At 54.5% G+C, this 13554-nt stretch overlaps 5 protein-coding genes across 5 annotated transcripts; 4 read left to right on the top strand and 1 right to left on the bottom strand.

Moving 5' to 3' along the window:
• Window positions 1-405: 405 nt before the first annotated feature.
• On the top strand, window positions 406-2388 carry A1O7_05148 (uncharacterized protein; the record flags this gene model as incomplete). Its single annotated transcript, XM_007759158.1, has 4 exons — window positions 406-1049; window positions 1159-1339; window positions 1393-1499; window positions 1554-2388. The coding sequence occupies 4 exons, from the start codon at window positions 406-408 to the stop codon at window positions 2386-2388; spliced, it is 1767 nt and encodes a 588-aa protein (XP_007757348.1).
• A 1413-nt stretch (window positions 2389-3801) lies between these two features.
• A1O7_05149 (uncharacterized protein) lies at window positions 3802-4185 on the top strand (the record flags this gene model as incomplete). Its single annotated transcript, XM_007759159.1, has 2 exons — window positions 3802-3976; window positions 4025-4185. The coding sequence occupies 2 exons, from the start codon at window positions 3802-3804 to the stop codon at window positions 4183-4185; spliced, it is 336 nt and encodes a 111-aa protein (XP_007757349.1).
• A 532-nt stretch (window positions 4186-4717) lies between these two features.
• On the bottom strand, window positions 4718-7105 carry A1O7_05150 (uncharacterized protein; the record flags this gene model as incomplete). Its single annotated transcript, XM_007759160.1, has 1 exon — window positions 4718-7105. The coding sequence occupies one exon, from the start codon at window positions 7103-7105 to the stop codon at window positions 4718-4720; it is 2388 nt and encodes a 795-aa protein (XP_007757350.1).
• A 474-nt stretch (window positions 7106-7579) lies between these two features.
• On the top strand, window positions 7580-9028 carry A1O7_05151 (uncharacterized protein; the record flags this gene model as incomplete). Its single annotated transcript, XM_007759161.1, has 2 exons — window positions 7580-8770; window positions 8816-9028. The coding sequence occupies 2 exons, from the start codon at window positions 7580-7582 to the stop codon at window positions 9026-9028; spliced, it is 1404 nt and encodes a 467-aa protein (XP_007757351.1).
• Window positions 9029-10509: 1481 nt separating this feature from the next.
• A1O7_05152 (uncharacterized protein) lies at window positions 10510-12456 on the top strand (the record flags this gene model as incomplete). Its single annotated transcript, XM_007759162.1, has 7 exons — window positions 10510-10735; window positions 10793-11016; window positions 11071-11110; window positions 11168-11199; window positions 11258-11607; window positions 11664-12140; window positions 12189-12456. The coding sequence occupies 7 exons, from the start codon at window positions 10510-10512 to the stop codon at window positions 12454-12456; spliced, it is 1617 nt and encodes a 538-aa protein (XP_007757352.1).
• Between the last annotated feature and the right edge of the window lie 1098 nt (window positions 12457-13554).

Raw genomic sequence — 13554 nt, forward strand, 5'->3', positions numbered from 1 at the left:
AGCTGTTCTGGAACCTCGAATAAGACCGTCTCGGCTGGAGGGGGCATAAGGCTAGACGGTGAACACCCAATCGAGCAAGACCGTCCGCCCCGTCTCAGTCTCGCATAGGCATGGTCGAATCACCTACTCGAAACATTAGTAAGCCGCTTGCATAGCCGGCAAACTCTCCTTGAGTGTTGTGCAATCCCAGGGCTACCGCTTTAGTTGTTCGGTAATTTTTTGGAGCACCGGTAGATTGATATCGACGACAGATGGGAATGGATTTGCGTGGTGACGATGCGAGATAGTCCTCACGATGGAGAATCTGCGGCGCTCTGATGCAAAGCACTCTCGACAGCAAGTGGAGGATATCAGGAACAGGGAGAGACAGTGGAGGGGTCGCGACACAGACCGTGTCTCAGCACCATGAACCACAACAAGAACCCTCCGCCGCTGATGTTCATCGTCGGCGACGGCAAGAATCCGCAGAAATCCACCAGAGCAATCAAGTCGGCCAAGACGTCCCACATCTCCTCGAGATATCGGTACTGGAGCAAAGCGAACCACCGCGACCTGGCACTCGATTCGACCACAAAGGCGATCCTGAACGGAGCTTCTTCGTATCTCAACAAATTGTCCACGGGCAACTATCGAAAGAAGCCTCCAGAGCAGTTGAATGGTGAGCAGGCGGACGACGATCGACGAGCCCGTGAGCAGAGTGGCCTGTTGGACTGCAAGACGACAGTGATCACGCCCGAATCTCCACAGCCCCATGTCGCTGTGAAGCCATGGGAGCAGGCTCGTAAGGACTATGAGCAATGGGCTACTTGCCCCTTGTCCATCCTTGGCTCGCAGTTCTTTGACATCTTCACCCCCTCGGTGGCCATGAAGTACGACATTGAGGTCAAAACAAACCTCTACTTTTATTTCAAGATCATCAGGCCCTTTGCGACGCATTTGCTTCAGCCATGGCAGTGGTTCGATAACCTCGGGCAGATCCAGGCGTCGCCTTGTCTCACCTATGCTGTGGCGACATTCGCCTCAGTATTCCTGTCTGGGATGCTCAGAGGGTGAATCTCCCCAAGGTTTTGACGTCGCTTTGCTCTGGCTGTAGGGCCCGCAAGCTGTGCTTCGCTCGAACGGGTTGATATGGCGTCGGCTGCTGACTTGTGGCTACAGTGGACGCGGTGTGGTGCTGCCACCAGAGACCGAAAAGGGCCAGAATTGCCCATGGACTATACCCCCCTGGCTACGCCTGCATACCAAGTGCCTGTCCGAACTCAACGCGATCCTAAGCGACCCTGCCCAGGTGATTGACGAATCTTGCTATCAAGCGATCCTATTCTTGTACCGACTCTCGGTAAGCTCGAAGCACCACTGGAGATTGCGTTGCAGAAGTGCTGAAAGATCCAGGTTCTCCTAGCGGACGGCGAAACCGGGAGGATGCACTTGCAGGCCCTCAAGCGGATGGCTCTGCTTCTTGACATGGACCAGAGTTCCCTCGGTAGGGAGCTCGCAGTGTGAGCTATTTTCTGTTCCAAAGTAGACTTTGTCTAGGCTAATCGCGGTGCAAGCTCTAAAATCAACATCATCGGTGCTTTCCTGCACAGCAAGTCTGTAGTACTGGTTAGGAAGGTTAAGGACAAGGCCAACGAGCCTGAGAAAGAGGTCGTGGAGATCGATCGGAAGTTCTGGCGCTCTGACCGAGAATGGTACTCTCATCGCGCAGGCCTGGCAGGCCGTACGTTGGCCTGGCGCCCAGAGAGTCCCAGCTCCAGCTTGCTTCCGGAGAGTGCAGCCGCCATTGCCCGTATGGACCCCGACAGCAAGCTATTGGGAGAGGCCGAACATCTCGAGATCCAACGGTGCTACCAGATCGCCTTGTTCTTCTGGAAGTACCTGAACTGCATCAGCTTCAACACCTCTGCGCTGATCATTCGCTCGAATCTGCTGGAGTTGCAGTACCGAATGTCGAACATGGATCTTCCCACCATGAGTTTAATCTGCTATACCACGCTCTTCAACATCCTCTTAGCGGGCTCAGAGGCAGCGCGTTCGAAGCCGGAACGGGCGTGGTTCGTCCAACGGATCGTGTGGCTGTATCCGGACATCCAGCACCTTGACACGGTCTGGCAGTTGCTCGCCGAGTTCTTCGATCCTCTTGCGCTCAACTTCAAATTCGTCGAGGAGATTTGGGAAGATGTCGTTGCCGTGAGAGGTTGCGGGACCGAAAAGTCCATAAACAGCGAGGATAAACGACTGGTCAAGCCGATCAAGCATTTCCGGCCAACCTCGTATGCGCCGGACCTGACGAAGCCGCTTCCAGTGTTTGAGCTTCGAGACGTCGAGGAGGCAACGCTCGAGAAAGGCATTCACAAAGCGCCGGGTTGTGCGACCGATGCCACCTAATGGGGCAATGGTCAGCTTGCAGTCTCCACATATGGTACCGAAGAGGGCAGATTTCGAGACAACTGACCTTCGTCTCGGCTTCTTTACTGCTGCGCAAAGGGGTCCCGCACAAGCCTCCCTTCAAGAGAGCGTGCCGCGTCTAAAGATTGCTACCTTCGGATCGTGCTGCTGCTCATTCATGCATCCACCGGCTGGAAGTCTTCAGCTTGAGCTCCCCACCGGGGATCCAACATGCCCCGTTCTATCAACACCTCTGCGCAGAATGACACCTAGATAAAAATCGAAGATGTCCTTGCGATCAAGTGACCACACCTCGGCAACACGACGACGCTGAATGGAACGGTCCTCGCAACCCACGCCCTCCGGGTGATTTCTGTCCAAGGTGGTGGGTGTGTCCATCTAATGGTGTATGTGAGGGCTGAGGAGCTACGGAGCTGTGAACGGATGTAACAAGCACATGTGGGCTGCTCCTTCCGCAACAGTTTCTGCCCAAACAATTTACCCACCTGCCTGTGGACCTGAAGAAAGCGATGCTAAAGTCCTTCGACATGTATGGCAATGCCGGCCGCCCCGTCGTACAGAAACTGCGCGGCCCAGCATTCGAGCGCTCTGATCCTCATTGCCGACCACCTTCTATACGTTTGTCCTGAGAGAGAGGAGACCTTCTCAATTCCAAAGGGCTGTCAAGGGATCCTATTCATCCCCCCTCAGCTTGTCATCTAATTGCAGGTTTCTCGCATAGCCCGTCGCATGTGCTGCCAATGTCGAGATGGAAGTGTGAAGCTGCAATATTGATACTGACCCCGCGTCACCTTCACCTGACGAAGAGGCAAAATTGCCATACATGTACATGATGGCGGGTCGAGAGGGAGTCGATAGCAAAGGCACAATCAATTTCCCACCATAGCACATTGATCAGCGTCAGCGCGTTACAAGACGAGCTACATTGTTCCCATATGACTCCTCCTAGCCATTGCTCGCCACGCGTTTTGCTAGAAGTCCCTTCCTATTGGTTCCTATGTCCTATCTTGTGGCAGGCTTCGGTGAGCCAACTGGGGACCCCTGTCTGTGGATCGTACAGCTCGTGGTCCTCCCTGCTTCGGAAGTCAACTCAGCCCTCCTAACCGGGCAATATGTCGTACAGTACTTCCCCACGTGGAAAGGTGCCTCGGCTATCACGTCCTAAGCAGGGGTATCTGACAAGTCACTCGTGCCAAGTGACCTCCAAGGTGTATGGAATCAGTAATCTATTCCAACGACGCGCCCTGATTCTACTGAACCCATGTACGGACGAGCAGTCCACCGTGACCGTGGAGCACCGTGAAAGTTTTGTCTCAACCGCCTGTCGGATCGGCAACCATTCTCTTACAACCTGTCAATGTCTCCGTCTCCAGCACAACATCAGAGGTCGGCATGCTCTTCTTCAGCAGCCCGCGCAGGCTCGATCGTCTATACTCTACTGACTTGTCGCACTTAGGACGGATCTCCTTCAAGAGGTCCTCAAAGCAGCCTGAGGATTGGAGCGGGCCCATCAACCCCCAAATCCCAAAAGCCATCATCTACAACCTCGGGGCCAAGCTGGATTTGGGTGAGCGTCACGTTCGCTGGATCTAGACCCCCAAATGCGTGTCGGCAGAAAGACAGGGTGGCAGCGTGGTCATGTCCCGGGATGGAACTCGCAGACACTATGAAGGTGAGGGGCATGCCCTCGACATGGCGTGGTATGACCTCGACCTGCTCTATTTCCGGGGCTACGCGATCTCGAATTATCTTGTCACGCCGTTCTACTTCACCTGACGGGCATCAGGATGAGGGAAGTCGAGGAGGAGCAGAAGGAGAACGATCAGACGTGGCGGGTCCTTAAAGTGACTCATCCGCACGATTTCGTTACGCATAGCAGGGTTATGAAGTTCTACTACGATGAGCCGTATCGCATGAGACAGCTTGACTAACCCGTTGACGTGGTAAATGCTTCGGGGGAGGTTGCACACTTTATGTATGATGAGAACAAGGTGGGTGGAATTGTCTTTCCCACCCTGCGGCGCGCTCTGAATATTGTGGACGGCCATGCCAGTAGATGGTCCATGGTGCTTATCCACTTCCACAAGATCAGGCTGCTGGAGACGGATACTCATCCAAGCTTATAAGATGCTGGTATTGATCTGATCGACACCCACAGAACTGCAGGTGACAAGAGGTATTCCCTATGTTCATGTATGCATAGCTTTGCTCTGGCTTGTGGCCTCAACCTTGATCATGCTCTGGTATCCGACATCCGGAAAAGTCATCCATCTGCCTTGACTTCCCTGACCCTCAAATCCGTGGCCGTCTACAGTTCCTGGACAAGGAGTTCGGTGATGCTGGCCTGCGGTAGCTGCATCTTGGGGGATAACGCGCCGGAACCGGCGTATGTGTTGTTACCACGGTACGGCCCGTCGTTACTCGTCGCTGCCTTGTACTTGAAGACAAAATTCAAGACCAGCGCCAACGCCAACCCGACCGTCACCACGAACGGACCGATAGGATTGTCAAAGTCCTTGCCACTGCGTTCCGTGATCAGCCTTGTCCGCCACATGTAGACGTACCATCCCCAGATCGAGGCAAAGATTGCAAAGCAGGTGTACACAATTGAGAGGCCCCGAGCGATGTTATTGCTGACCCCTGCGGCGTTGTACAGTGCCAATGAGAAGGTGGCCAGGAGAATTGCAATGTGCTGCCATTTGATAAATGTTCGCTGGTTCGCAAGCCAGACTTTGGCTTCCACTTTCAGGTCACCCTGGTCCTTGATCCAGAAGCTGGGTTCCTTCACGCCAGCAGGCAGTGGCGCATTCTCCCATGCTGATTTTCCTTGACGGTGGCGACGGCCATAGCGCGAGTTCGAGAACCCTGGTAGCAACGAACGGATGCCGCCCCGAGAAGAATCCCGAATTTCGACTTCGTCGGGCGCCTGAAGGCCAGTTTCGTCGTCGTCTCGTTCCTCAGCTGTGGCTTCGAGCTGTGACGAAGCCACTGCTTTGGATTGCGACTGAACAGACTGGGAGAGAACTCCAGACAATCTCCGCTCGGGGAACTTGCCTGGGGAGGAGGCCGCTTTGCCTTTGCTGGCTGATAGCTTGGACCCAGCGATGAAGCTGCCGACAGCCATCTCGTCCTCAGCCTTCTTTGCCTCTCGTTGCTGTTCCTCCTGGTAGGCAGTCACGGGATCTCTCCTGATGTCCGTCTCAAGGTCGCTCAGCCAGAAAGGGAAACTGTTGACATAGTCTTCAAATAGTTCAGCCACACCATGCACAAACTTGGAGAACCTCTTCTCCTCCTTGACCAGGTGCGAGTTCATAAGGTCGTTGAGCCAGGTGTTGTTCTTAGTATAGTTGGACTCTTTGATCTTGATCTCAAGCACAGCATGCGGAAATCGGCTGATTTCCCCCTTCTTGATCGCGGAGAACGGATACTCCATCCTCTGCTGATCAATATCGGAACGGTGCCAGTCGTCAGGTTCACGGCACGGGCGGTCGGGATCAAGGGCATCCTCGCGAATCAATGACAAGTCGGTATCGAGGGATACCCGAATCCTGTCATCGCCAGGGATTTGGAATGCCGTGCGGGTATAACTTGCGCGAAGGACTGGTTCGAGATTCTTCTCCTGAATAAAGGACTGAATCTCGCCGATGTTGGCCTTGAATGCCTTGACATCGTCATGCTCAGATCCGAGCATTTCCTCAAGTCTCTTGACCTGTTTTTCCATCTTGTATTCGCCCTTGAGGAATGGGAGAATATACTTTGGCTTGAGTTGAATTCTGATATCGCTGCTGTCGGTTGCTTCGTCAACAAACTTCTTCTCTAGGACAACCTCCGGCTCGTCATTAAGCTGGCCTGTCCACCTAATGCGGAGAGAAGCACCTGCAGTGCCTTTCTCCACTTTGCCCTGGTAGAGGTCGAAGTTGTTGTTATCAAAGTAGATGGATGTTATCGTCGGATCCCTTTGAGACGAATCAACCACTTTGACAGACTGTGGATTATAGACCAAGACGGGGAGGCGACGTAGCAGATAGGTCTTGACTTCCAGCAAATTGTCGACATGAACCCAGTATTTGAAAGCCTTGTACTCATCCGTTGGTCTGATGTCTGTTTCCGCCTCCTTTCCAGCTTCTTCTCCTTCAAGCGTCTGGCGAGCCCAACTGTACATTGTTGACAAGCGGAAGAGGAGAGGCGAGTAATCCTCTTGGTTGAAAGGCATCTGAGCCAGACGGACCTGCAGTATCGGCCTCACTCTGTACTTGAGACCTCTCTTCCTGTCATGTTTCTTGGCCGCCTTGAGGAAGCCGGTGTAATTGATTCTGCTGAACTTCCTAAGTCCATTGAGCTCTTTCGAGATGCTGTCGAGCTCTGGCATCAGCTCCTTGGCCACGTCTTTGTATTCCTGGTCCGCTTTTCCTGCATCTTCGCCTTCAGGGGAGGGGAGCTTGGCTTCGCAGGCGGCGGTTCGGTCTCGCAACGAGTTGAATATGGTGACTTGATGCTGGTGCACTTTCTCCAACTGAACTACGGTGAGCTCGTGGACGAAATTCTCTTCATCTTGTTCCGTCCAGCCGCCCTCTCCGCCGCGACCTTGAGGAGATGTTTCGTCTTCGCGTAGGAGTTTCTTGATCTTGTCGTACTCGAGGTACTTGTCTTTCCACGGAGGGTAGATGGAGTCTGAGAGGGTCTTTCCGAAACGCATATTGAGGCGAGGAAGGCGAGCTAGCTATGATATTCCCGACAATGAGAAGCTACTCCATGTAAGAGGTACGCGGACAGCGCTCACTGTCAAACAGATACAGAGTAAAGTGCAGTATCTCGCAAAATCATCAGAGCTCCCAGCAAAGGAAGCTTTTCCCGCAAGCTTCACGCATCAATCACAATGCCGTCAGTTGCTGCCATCCCCCACCTTTAGAAAATCAAAGTGAGCGCAAATAGCGAATCACAGCTGCTGCCGGGTTCTCGTGCACCCAGGAATTTCCCGCGTAAGTCCGACGGAGTCTCATTGGCTCCTGGCTGCTTGAAGTTAGAGCCTCAAGATTCAGCCTCGGCATCTTGTGGCCGACGAGGCTGACCTGTCGATTGAACTCGGGGAACGGAGTCACCTAGGAGTACGGTGACCATTCTAGAGTCGGACGTCCTGCTGAGAACCTCAACTCCCAATCTTCCCGCAGTCATGTCGGGCGACTCCAAGGCCATCATAAAGGCGCTTGAATCGGTGCTGATCCAACTCAGCGAGAATCCTTATCCGCATGTACCAAACCCACCCAACACGTCCCAGAAGAGAGCCAGTGTTGCTGTGATCATACGCGTCCGCCCCGCCTACAGCCCTGTTCTCGCAGTGGGCAATGCCTCACTTGTGGCCGTCGACTCGCCCACTTCACCTCCATCCTCGTTATCTGAATTCTTCGCGCAAGATTGGGTACGGGAAGGCGACCCTGAACTGCTCTTCATCAAACGCGCTGGTCGAGCAGGAGACAGATGGTCGGGGCATGTGGCTCTGCCGGGCGGGAAAAGAGACCCCGAGGATGAAGACGACTTGGCTGCGGCCATCAGGGAGACACGGGAAGAGATAGGCTTGGACCTGGAAACGGCCGACTGTCTCCATGCGGGCAACTTGCCAGAACGACTTGTTACGACTTCATGGGGCAGGGATGTGCTGATGGTACTGTGTCCCTATATCTTCCTGTTGACGGACAAGCACGTGCCACCTGTACAGCCACAGCCAACAGAAGTAGCCTCAATACACTGGGTTTCGCTTCGAGCCTTGCTCTCGCCCACGCTACGCACAAGGGAGGCCGTGGACATCTCTGCCCGATGGGCCAAACGCGTTGGCCCGACTGTTCATAAACTCATCCGCTTGACAATGGGCCGAATGATGTTCAGCGCAGTCCGTCTCCTCCCCACAGAATCGGTCTATGCCAGTTCAATCCCAGATTTTATACCCAGGGAAGGAGGAGACAACCTCTCCACTTTATCAGGCTGGGCGCAAGCTCCCTTCGGCGTCCCTTCTTCCAACTCTGCACGCAACGGATTGCTAACATTTCAGCAACCACTCATTCTCTGGGGCCTCACCCTGGGCGTGCTTGCAGACCTCCTCGATCAGCTGCCTCCGTACAACGCGGTGGCTTTGTGGAAATATCCCACATTTACTGTGCCTGACCTCCGCCTCATTGTCTATCTCATGACCCGCCAATTCCGGAAGAACACTGCCGAAGCATTTTCCTCCGGGTCATGGTACTCTCAGAAGCAACCGCGGCAACGGCGACGACCGAGCCAAACTGCCATGGACGGCATGAGCCAGGCGATTGCGATATCGTCTGATGAACCCGCACCCGCTATGGGTCCAGAGTCTTCGTCCATAGCAGTATCCGATGCCGCCGAAGAAGCCCCTGTCACGGAGAAATCCGAGAAACGATCATCCTTCAACAAGCACAGTGTGGGTATAGGCGGCCTCGGTGTAGGGAAGAGTCCAGACCATGCCGTCGGCAAGCTACTGTACGGATACTACGACAGAGTCAATTGGGCGGTTGGGGTATTCTTGGCGTACAGGACCATACTGACGGCGGGTACGGTGTGGTGGATTGTAAGATGGTGGAGAAGACGAAGCGAAGCACGTGTGTGATAGAGCATGCAGTGCTGGCGGCGGCTTTCATCGATCGCCCGGCCCAATACTACCCGGCCAATCATCAGCTTTCTCGCCTTGTATGCTCTGGCTCGTGTTCGCTTGTCTCCTCAACCTAGATCATCCAGCGGTCACACGAATCGAAGCCGGACCGGATCACATGCTCAGAGATCCTGCCATCTTCAGAGATCATGGCTGCCCTTCCCGGCTTGGAACCGACTGCGGAAGTATGGTTTTCCCGTGTTTGAGGGCAGCCGAGCCCGACAAGGAGGGTTGAGGGATGCTATATTGTGCTTCCCTGGCAAAATAGTTTGCCTGATTCGGACAAAGAAACTGTTCGAATGAGCCGGCCTTTTGCGAAGCTGCTTGCTACGTATTCTTCTTCTGCTTTCAGATCCCATCACAGACCATAACGGGCCTGACCATGACCTCGAGCACACCCTAGCCTCTCCTCAACCAGGAGCGCACGTTGGCCCAGAAAACGAAACGCCCCCGCCAGCAGCCGGAGGGGACCGCGCCAGCAGAACTGAGAGACCGGGGTATCTCTTGCTGCTGCGCAGGCTAACCTACTTGCTAGTCCCGAAACAAATCCAGTCAAAATTGAAACCCTAGGCACGGGAATGGCCCATCATCAGTTCAGCCGAAGGAGCAGGTGCATAGATCTGAAGCGACTGTACCCCGGACGTGGTAGAACTCTGTCTGTGCCTTTCTCTGGGGCGGATAGAATTGGCGACCAACTTAGCGCGGACTGGTGATTATGGGCAACGTTCAGCAGGATACCCGAGGTTAACTGGGAATGAGAATGAGTAGACTCCGTACACTGGCGATGATCCTTGATCATGGACTCCGTACCGCACGGAGTTCTGCCGCTCTGGGCCTCCGCCAATTCACCTTTATGCTTTTGGCGTTAAGCATCTGAGCTATGGAATACCTAATCAGGTAACCCCGGGCTTATTCCCTGGCGCCCACACGTACGGCAGGGGCCCCGGCGCGGGGGAGATGGAGCTCCCCAACTTCATTCCCACGATTCCCCAAGGTCATGATGAATCCCCCACAAACTCTAATCATCTCTTTGCTTCCTACGCCCAGCATGCTTCGTCTGCCTTGGTTCAACGCAGGCGGCGGTCATGGCGCCGCGAAGTCATCAGACTCTACGCTGTACGCTATCCCTCATGGTGCGACAGGGCCCCGGCTCTCGGATTTTCACCGCTTGTGTGCCGTGTTCTCCAACACAATACGAGGTATTGACCTACAGAGAATTGTCCCCTAGCGTTCTCCACGAGGACCGTCACTACTGTAAGTACCTCGCCTTGCTCGACTCCAAGGAGGATGATCCACTTTCACCTCGTGGCTGTGTGGTAGCTGGCAGCGCAACGGGAATATAAATCCCTGGTCCGCCCTGCCAGTCAGCTTGTACAGTCCCTTTTTCGATCTCCGTCGTCTGTATCTGTATCTACCGCGAGCCTCCCTCATTCTTCAGCATGGGCGTGTTCAAGCGTGGCACGGGGGACGCGGTCGACACCTCGCACTCGGCCAAGGCCAACACCTATAACTTTACCGTCGTCTTCTTCAGCGCCCTCGGGTCGTTCACGTACGGATACAACTCGTCGATTATCGGTTCCGTCTTCGGTTTACCCGCGTTCTGGGACTATTTTGAACTTTCCCTCACTGGACCAAATGCCAAGAAGGGAAACGATATCATCGGTGGTAAGCGCAAGCAGGTTCGTCCACTGGCAGTGTAAACGTCTGACAATGGGAAACTAGCTGCCAATGGTCTTTTTGCTGGAGGAGGCATTATCGGTGCTCTCATTGTCAACTGGATCCTCAACAGACTGGGCCGCTGCAGGTCCATCCAGATAGTCTGTGCCATCTGCGTCATCTCGGCTGCGATCCAGGGAGGGGCGGCTCACGTTGGCATGTTTCTTGCCGGACGTTTCCTGAATGGCATCGGTGTCGGCATGATGCAAGTCACCGTGCCAGCGTACATGGTCAGTCCATTGCTTCGACTTGCAAAAATGCAACTCTACTGACGTGCGGTATAGTCGGAGCTATCGCCTGCAAAGCAACGAGGTCGAATGACAGGTAGGCAGCTTTTCCGAATCGTTCTCCGTCTCGACGTCATGCTAACATTTGGGCAAGGTTCGCACGGCGTCCTGATTGTCTGTGGCTACGTAAGTTATACATCTGCTACTTATCCCCGTGGTGTGGGGAGCTAACTCGTGCGTCCAGGGATCGGCCGCCTTCACCGGTCTAGGCTGCTACTTTGCAGCGCCTCAAGTGCAATGGCGACTATGCCTCAGTCTGCAAATCGTGGCGCCCTTGATCCTGCTCATAGGCTCGCCGTGGCTGCCCGAATCACCTCGTTGGCTCATTTCAAAGAACAAAGAGCGGCATGCGCTCGATATCTTGCAAAAGCTGCACACTCGACCCGATGATCCGACAGGGCTGGCGGCCAAGGAGGAATTCTACCAGATCTCCAAACAGATCGAGCTGGAGAATGCCACTGGTGTGCACGGAATCTGGGGCATGCTCAAGCGTGCGTCGTATCGCAAGCGAATATACTCGGGCCTGCTGGTGCAGTACGTCTCGTGTCCGTCCCCAGATTTTTGCAATCTCTGCTAACACGCTCGGCCAGATGCGCCGCGCAATCCACTGGTGTGCTGGTGGTCAACAACTACCAGGTCCTCTTGTACAACAACCTCGGCCTGTACGGGTGGCTACCTCTCCTCCTTTACGCGCTCTACACCTCATGGGCGGCATTTATGAATTGGGTCAATGCCATGCTGCTTGATCGCCTTGGACGGATTCCCATCATCACCTTCGGCCTGGCCGGCTGCATTTGCATGATGATCATCGAGACCGCCATGGTGGCCACTTATGCTGGGACATCCAACAAGGGCGGCAACGCAGCGGGTGTCTTGTTCTTGTTCCTCTTTGTGACCTTTTACGGAGGCAGCCAGGACGCCAGCAGCTACGTATACTGTAGCGAAATCTTCCCAACCGGAGTACGAGCCCACGGACTAGGCACCTCGATTGCAGGTCTCTTCGCCTCGACGCTGCTCTACACTGAGGTCGCCCCGACCGCGTTCGCCGATATTGGATGGAGGCAAGTGTCTTGACTTCACAATGTCTTTTCAGCGCCTGTGCTAATGACTCGTAGATATTACCTCGTCTTCATCATCGTTCCCGCGGCCTGTCTTCCATTCTTGTGGCGCCTCCCTGAAACCAACGGACTCTCGCTCGAAGAGATTGCCGCCAAATTCGGTGACGAAGTCGCCGTTGACCTCTCGCATCTCGACGAGGAGCGTCGGCGCGCGCTGGACGACCGCCTCTTGGCTGTTGGTGTCGACATTCCTGGATCGCCGCCACGCGAGGCCGAGAGCGAGACCGAAAAGACGGCCGTGGCTAAACACCGAGAGGCTGTGTGAACACTGAAGCGACGGCACGTTGGCGTGTGAGGGGCAGAATATATCACAGCCAACTCTGGTGCGCCAGTAAAGTAGTTGGAAGACCGCTCGACTGCAGACTACCTCAGTTCGTTCCAGGCGCCTAAACTGTATCTGATACTGCTCACTGTATGCGGCGGAAATCCATATTGATAATTGCTTTTCCAGCACCCGCCGGGACTTGGCCGTTAGAGCTTTGGGTCCAGCTACATCACATTCAGTCGTGTCCTCGCACGGTAAAACCCAACACGGCTATGCACTGTAACTCTCTTCTTCGCTAGCTATTGGTGACTGTTCTTTCGACATTTGTGATCCAAGCCGATTGGTATCTCCGCGGCAGAGGACGATCGGACGCGGTCTTGTCTGCAACAAGATCAAGCCCGAGATTCTGGGAAGGATCTCACAGGTGCATAGACGAGATGCAGGCGATGATGAGGAGCTTCCCAACCGACCAGCGCCACGGAAATGCGCCCAAGAAGATCGTTGCCGAGGACCAAGCAACGCAGTACATGATCGTTTTTAGCTGAACATCACGTCTTCATCCACAGTCTCTTCCTCTGGCTGCATTTGACGCCTTGAGCTTGGATCACTGTTGAGGCTATTGAACAATTAGCCCGTTTCCTTCGGCAAGCCGAGGAACGTCTCTGTCATGCAGCAAGCCCGACGATGCCGTGCAAAGGCGGCATGGTGCTCACGACTTCTAAAGCAGCTTGGGAAGCCCAGTCGGCCAGAGCTTGAAGAAGCTTATGTTCCGACGTAAACCATGGCATTGATGCGGTCGCAGAGGTGGATAATCTCTCCGCAGGGGTCACACCGGATGATGCCGACGACATGCAGTGTTTTCCTTCCGACGACATTCAGTGAACAAAGCTTGGAGATAAGGAGTCTGCTGCTTGCAAGATCGGGGCCTATCCAAGTGATTGGCAGCAGTCTCAAACCCACATCCAGACCACGGGTCGACGTGTTGTCCTCCCGATGGCTTTCTGCAACACATCGTCTTCATGCAGCTTCATTGAACAAACCTCATTGCCATGCCATATGATATGAAGCCACTGTCTCGTTTCAGCACGACGCTGTCAC

Source organism: Cladophialophora yegresii (genome assembly GCF_000585515.1).
Source record: "Cladophialophora yegresii CBS 114405 chromosome Unknown aczIN-supercont1.3, whole genome shotgun sequence".
In the NCBI taxonomy this organism is placed as follows: Eukaryota; Fungi; Ascomycota; class Eurotiomycetes; order Chaetothyriales; family Herpotrichiellaceae; genus Cladophialophora; species Cladophialophora yegresii.